We start from the raw sequence: 7,370 nt of genomic DNA on the forward strand, positions 1-7,370 counted from the left end.
TTATACACAGCTGTGTCTTTTTTCCTGTCTTGCATACAGGGTCATCATTGCCATCTTTCTAAATTCCATATATATGTGTTAGTATACTGTATTGGTATTTTTCTTTCTGGCTTACTTCACTCTGTATAACCGGCTCCAGTTTCATCCATCTCATCAGAACTGATTCAAGTGAATTCTTTTTAACGGCTGAGTAATACTCCATTGTGTATATGTACCACAGCTTTCTTATCCATTCATCTGCTGATGGACATCTAGGTTGTTTCCATGCCCTGGGTATTATAAACAGTGCTGCGATGAACATTGGGGTACATGTGTCTCTTTCTTATTCAGTAATGAAATATTTGTATTTATTTATATTTTTGCTGTTTTGTTTTATTTTAAAATACTTTCATAGACTGCTTGCTATATGCCAGAAACTAAACTAGATGACTTTCATGTTTTCTCACATATTATTCATTCTCATAAGAAGTGTGGTGGGGAGGGGACAAAGGATCATATTTGTGATAATGTTTATATGCTGATTCTTTTCAGGAAAAAACTGTATCTTGGAACTGTTTTTCCTATTGTATCTGTGGAGCATAGCTTTCTTCATTAGTTGCTAACTGTTCCTGAAATCATGCTTGCTTTCTCTCTATCCAAATCCTTATTGAACTTACCTAAAAAAGTGAATAACTTTTGGATTTATCTTTACTGGTAACCCCTATTGCCTTGTACGTTTGTACACTGTGAACTAATTAGTATGTTCTCATTTTTCACATGTTCTGAGCACTCAAAAATGTTTGGAATGATTAAGATATAGGCCTTTGCCCTTTTGAAATTTAAAATATGTTTAAAGAGATAAAAATTGTATGGAAAAATAATTTGAAGAAGAATAAAAATACCAGTTTGTATGCTACAAATGTAAATCTTATTGAGTTACAAAGAGACAGCTCTACATGGGCTGTGAAGAGAATATTCATTTAAGAAGGGAAAACTAAAGCCTAGAGAGAAATTTTTTAATGGATGAGTGAACAACAGAAAGGAGTTCAACTAATGGAAAGAAAGAAACACTAAGACCAGAATAAGACCTAGAAATGGGAAGCAAATAGGCAGTACACAGGCCAAGAACAGCAGGAGTTGTGAGGCGTGGAAGTTTCGTTTCTAGTATTGTATAGGTTGACCCCCACCACCACCTGCCCTTGACAGTACAACATTTTCTTGGGCTGCTACCATGACTTATAATGTTTATTAAATATTCACAAGACTGAAATAGGAAATGCATTCTTTAAGCTCATAGCTTTCATTCGAATATAGACTGAAGATAAATTTACAAATGGAATACAAACAAACGTAGGCATCATTTAAATGTTTAGTTGATGTAATGATTTTTTTTTTCCACTGAAATAAGGTATCTCCATGAATAGTTTATGGGATACGGGCTACCCATATGTGTGTAAAACATCTATCCATAACACCTTGTGCCTTATGATTACTCAGTCCCCCCACACTTTTCTCAAGTGAGTTCAAAATTTTTTATGTGCATTAGTACATGGGGTGTTGTTTGGTTTTCATTTGGCTGGAATGTATCTTTAACATATTAAATCCAGCTTTGTTCTCAGCAGCTGGAAACTGTTCAAGCACTGAAAATGGCTCAGAATCAATGATAAACACAAACATTCACCAGGAGGTTGATCTTCCACATGATCCCATATAGTTTATTAATTTATATTGATTATCATAAAAATAAACACATTGAGAAATCCTTCTAGAAAATTCACTCATCTCCTGAAATGTACCTCTTCTACCAACGCTAGTGAGAAACATCACATGAAACTGTTTTCCTATAAAGAACTAGAAAGGTGACATCTAGTTAATTGAGCATTTCTTACCTCCTCAATGTGTTTAGCTGCTCAGTCGTTTCCAGCTCTTCATGGCCCCATGGAATATAGTAGCCCACCAGACTTCTCGGTCCATGGAATTCTCCAGGCAAGAATATTGAAGTGGGTTGCCATTCCCTTCTCCAGGGGATCTTCCCGACCCAGGATTGAACCCAGGTCTCCTTCATTGCAGGCATTCTTTACCGTATGAGCTGCCAGACACACGATAAAGTCTGAATAAGTTCTAAGTCAGTAATGTTACAAAAGGGAATGGACTTTGAAGACTTAAATGGTACTCATGGACAGAGGAGCCTGGTGGGCTATAGTCCATGGGGTCTCAAGATCTGGACACAACTTAGTAACTAAACCACCATCCACCCATATGTTCAAATAAAGGGGAAAGATACCAGTCAAAAGAAAACTAATTATGGGACTATTATGTATTTGCAGGTAATGTTGCAAGCTCAGATGTATAAATGGTAATAGGTGAAATGATGATATTAAGGGAGAAAGGATACTTTTACTTTGAGGTGTTAAAAAGAGCTCTGAAGAGGTGACATTTAGTTCATTCTTTGGGATGAGAAGGAGCCAGTTGTATGGGAGTCCTTTCAGGACCTGAAACAGAATCAAGTTGGGCATGAAAGTGGAAACAGAAAGAAGGATTTGGCAGGGGGTGACTGACATGAGATAAGGTCAAAAAAAAAAAAAACAGTCATGAAACAGGAGAGTCTAACATGTAGCAAAAATAGTGAAATGGAAGGGATGTTTATGCTGGTCAGCACTGAAGAAATGTTGGTGAGACTTTGATGTATTTGATATACAGATAGAACAATGAGAGTGACATACAAATGATCTGCAGTTGAGGGTAGGTTCAAAAATAATAATGATATGGTCAGAAAGAGAGAATTTCATAAATGGGAGGGAGTGCAGTTTGTGTGGAAAGACACTGAACTATAGTTAGTGAATTGTCATATACTTAGCCCTGGTCAGTCTTTTATAATTAATAAGAAACACAAAATAATGGACTATTTATGTGTAAGATGTACCATCTTAGGGAAGTTGATCAAAATGAGAAAATAGAAGAATTATCAACAGATGCAAATAAAATGTGAGATAAAGGAAGGACAGAGGCTTATGCCTCTGAAAGAAAGAAAAATCAACAGAAAGACCAAGGAGAGCACCAGTATAATGGCATGTACCACACAGGACAAAAGACATTTAAGGAGTCAAGTCCATCTGTGTCCAAGGAAGCCACTAAGTTAAAAGCAGTGGAGGATGTATTTCAGAGACAGTTTTTATTGTCAGAGACATGGTGTGGTCGTACCTAGGTTCCATAGGTCATGAATTTGTGCAAAAAGATAGTGGTCAAGAAGACTGCCAAGAGGACTGGGGAAGATGAGCAGAGTGGCACAGAGTCCTTTGAGTTATTTTCTGTGGCAGATGAAAAAGATACGTTCTCAAGGAAAACAAAAAGTTTCTATATAGTGAAAATGGTTTGGTTTGAGGGCTTTTCCTGGCTTATCACTGGAGAACTTCCTGAGTTAATGGCTATCATGTCCTGTCCACCACCATCATGTATCATGTCCTGACATGTCAAGGAAGCCCCTGTGAAGGGTTCCAGGAGCCCCTTTTATCACCTGTGTCACTATGAAGCTGCTGAATAATGGACCTTACATGGCTGAAAAGAATAATGGCTGGGGCCCTTGTAATTTATCATTTAATAGCCAATCCTATTTGGCTTGCAGTCTCTTTTGTTGTTTACTTGCTAAGTCATGTGTGATTCTTTGCAACCCCATGAACTGTAGCCCGCCAGGCTCCTCTGTCCATGGGATTCTCCCAGGCAAGAAGATCTCCTTCTCCAGGGGATCTTCCTGACCCAGGGATTGAACCTGTGACTCCTGCATTGGCAGGCAGGTTCTTCACCACTGAGCCACCAGGGAAGCCCTATAGTCTCTTACTATACAACTAATACCATCTGTTACATTATTCACAGATTATATAAATGGGCACACAGGAGTAATCACACATGAGGATTACCACTGCCACTCAGCTGTGCCCGAACTGATTAAGCCTCGAGAGAGCTGAGCCTGTCAGGTCTTGCCCTGATCTAACACTGGGACAAAAACTGTGCTTGTGGTAATGGCCTTTCCTGCCAAAGTGGTAGGGGGGCTTTGCATGCCCCTCTTGTATTGGCAAAGGTTAATGTGTTTTGTCTGTTCTCAAAGGGGAAGTCAGCCAGTGTATTGCAAATCACTTTTCTCCCATCGTAATAGGATCTTAGGCCATGTGAAAACACATACTAGTTTGTTTTTAGCTAAAGGAATGGACAGGCGTCCATTTTATTGGACTTTGCTTTGTTACCATTATGTAGATATTGTGTTGTTTACAGTTTGAAGGTTTGTGGCAGTCCCATGTGGAGCAAGTCTGTTGGCACCATTTTTCCAACAGCCTTTGCTCACTTTGTGTCACCTTTTGATAATTCTCACCATATTTCCAACTTTTCATTGTTACTGTATTTGTTATTGTTGAGGCAGTGTGTAATTTCCTCGATTCTGCCTTGTCACAACAAAAATTTGAAGTGATGGACCAGTGTTAAAGCCGTTGGACAGACCGTGTCACAGCTCTCGGACAGATCAGTGTTACAGCTCTGTGTTACAGCTCAGTTTTATTTAGAAAATAAAGGAAAATACATCCTCAAGGCATGAGGGCATGCTGACCCAAGAGACGCAGAGAGGAGAGAGAGAGAGAGAGAGAATGAGTGAGAGAGAAAGAGAGCCCCAGCCCTTTGGCTCCTCTTTTTATGTTTTTTCTCCTCCCCCTGGGCCTGCCCTGGGTAAACTGGGCTAGCCAGGAGTGCTGTCTGTTCTACCTGAGGTCCTCGCTCCTGTCTATAGACTTTCTTTTGTTCTGTTTTTGTGGGCTTTTCCCTTCCTTGTCTTTTAGCCACTGCCATTCTGGACTCCTTTTTCCTATTCTAACTAGCTAACATTATGATCTGTGATCAGTGATATTTGATGTTGCTATTGCAAAAAGATTAATAGTTCTTTGAAGACTCAGATGACAGTTGACTTTTTTAACAATGCTTTTAATTATGGTATATCCATTATTTTTTAGACATAACACTATTGCACACTTAATAGGCAATAGTATAGTAGAAACATAAATTGTATATGCATTGGGAAACCAAAAATTTGTGTGACTTATTTATTGTGATATGCTTTTTAATTGTGGTCATCTGGAGTGAAACCCACAATAAAGTATGTCTGTATATATAAAAGGTAAAGGTAAGTATTCATAGCTCTGTACACAGTATTCTCACCTGTGTTATTTAAACTTCACAGCAATCCTTCAAGTTCATTAGAATTATTACTTCCTTTACAGAGAAAATGAACACAGAAAATACACATCAGTGCCCCTAGACCACACAGTTAGTAGACAGTGGTGCCAGTGTTTGAATCTAGCTTTGTCTAAAGTCAAATCATTCACTCACTAGTATGGCTATTAGTGGTAAAACATTAGCTATTTACTGAAAGCCTTACTGTGCTCTTCTTACCCTGAATTATAACTATTTTCCAATAGAAATAATGTCTATATTTTTTTACCACTAAATAATATAATTTATTATGTCACAAACATGAAAAGAAAATAGTTGAGTGCTGAAGGTATATGCAGACTTAATATTTGCTAGACCTGTGAGGTTCTTCAGAGCAGAATCTGGACTTTTGTTGTTTATTTTTTAGTCTGTTAAATGGACAGCCTGGTAGAATTGTAGGAAGCGCTCACTGAATTAATGAATGGATGGATTCTTTTTGATAGGGAGAGAGAGTGTGGATATCACAGCTCTCCCAACACAGGGCCTCATAGATTGATCATTGTGATCTGGGAAACATAAGAACCTCTGAGCTAATAATGTGAGAAATTGCATTTATTTTGCCATTGAAAAATTATATTTGACAGGTCTTCGTTACACTCAAAGCTTGACTGCTATACTGAACTGGATGTTTTTTCTAATGGGTAATGGAAATCATTGGGTAAAAAGCCCTTTCTGTTTGCTCTTAACAATATTGACGTAAAATTACCTCTAAGTCTTTGACATGAAGTGATCTCAATATAAATAAGTTTAGGACAAACACATGTGTGCACAGACACACATGTTCACACATGCACACACGCCTAATGTAATTATTTAGCCTCTTTCTCCTGTATATTTATATTATATATAGCATAACAATATAAATATAAAATAAATATGTATGTATTAAAATATGAAAATGTAAATACAATATTAACATAAGTTATATACATTTTTATAGTATATTATGGGCTTCCCAGATGGTGCTAGTGGTAAAGAACCCACCTGCCAATGCAAGAGACAAAAGAGAGGCAGATTTGATCCCTGGGTTGGGAAGATCCCCTGGAGGAGTACGGCAACCCACTCCAGTATTCTTGCCTGGGGAATCCCATTGACAGAGTCTGGTGAGCAACATTCCATAGGCTCTCAAAGAAGTCAGACATGATTGAAGTGATCCAGCGTGCATATAATATATTATATAGTTAATATATTCATTATATAATATATGTATAATATATAATTATGTACCTATGACTTAGAGAATTTCATCATATGATTGCAAAAATGAAAAAAAAAATTTCTAGATAGTGGAAAGGTATAAGCTGGCATTCTATTTCCTGGATAATACTTCAGTGCCTTTGATTTTCTTGTTCTTGTACAGGTGAAGACAGATGATAGAGTGGTTAAGATGGACCTCGGTTTACTCTTCCTAAGAGTACGCAGAATGGATGCTGGGACCTATTTTTGCCAGACTGTAGAGCATAGTTTTGTTCACACCATCCGTAAAATCACCCTGGAGGTAGTGGAAGAGGAGAGAGTGGAGGAGATGTTTAACAAAGACTTTGAAGACGATAGACTTCATAAGATGCCTTGTCCTGCCCAGAGCATCATCCCACGTGGGACAAAACCATGGTACAAGGAATTCTTGCAGCTGATTGGTTATAGCAACTTCCAGAGAGTGGAAGAATACTGTGAGAAGGTATGGTGCACAGATAAGAAGAGAAAAAAGCTTAAAATGTCCCCGTCCAAGTGGAAGTATGCCAACCCACAGGAAAAGAAGCTCCGTCCCAAAACTGAGCACTATCGCCTGCCAAGGCATGCACTGGAGTCCTGATGGGGTGAAATCTTCTACTGGCTTCTGAAAAATTTATATTTAGAAACAAAAAAAAAAGAGAGAAACCATATACTTTCTTTGCATTGCTTAAAAAGAGTTTTCTGTAATATAGAAAGGACTATAGAGGTGATATCATAAATTGTTCTATATACTCATTTGACTGGTTAACCTCACATAAAATTAACTAATTTTTTTTGAAAACCGTGGATTGCTCAATGATTTCACATTCTGTTTATCAAAAGATGACCATAATTGTAGCTTTGAGTAGCTGGCTGCTCTTCCATGGCAGTTATTATTTTACTCTTAAAATTAATGCAATATTGCTGAA

The 7,370-nt window shown here is 37.8% G+C and overlaps 1 protein-coding gene across 1 annotated transcript in view; it reads left to right on the forward strand.

The window, feature by feature from the left end:
• The window catches only part of SEMA3E (semaphorin 3E), a 279,112-nt gene extending 272,070 nt beyond the window's left edge, over nt 1-7,042 (forward strand). Inside the window, exon 17 of the mRNA XM_068972992.1 lies at nt 6,590-7,042. Coding sequence (XP_068829093.1) covers nt 6,590-7,042 — 453 coding nt within the window. The remainder of the gene's footprint in view (nt 1-6,589) is intronic.
• The last annotated feature ends 328 nt before the right edge of the window (nt 7,043-7,370 follow it).

Source organism: Capricornis sumatraensis, chromosome 5, assembly GCF_032405125.1.
Source record: "Capricornis sumatraensis isolate serow.1 chromosome 5, serow.2, whole genome shotgun sequence".
Taxonomy (NCBI): Eukaryota; Metazoa; Chordata; class Mammalia; order Artiodactyla; family Bovidae; genus Capricornis; species Capricornis sumatraensis.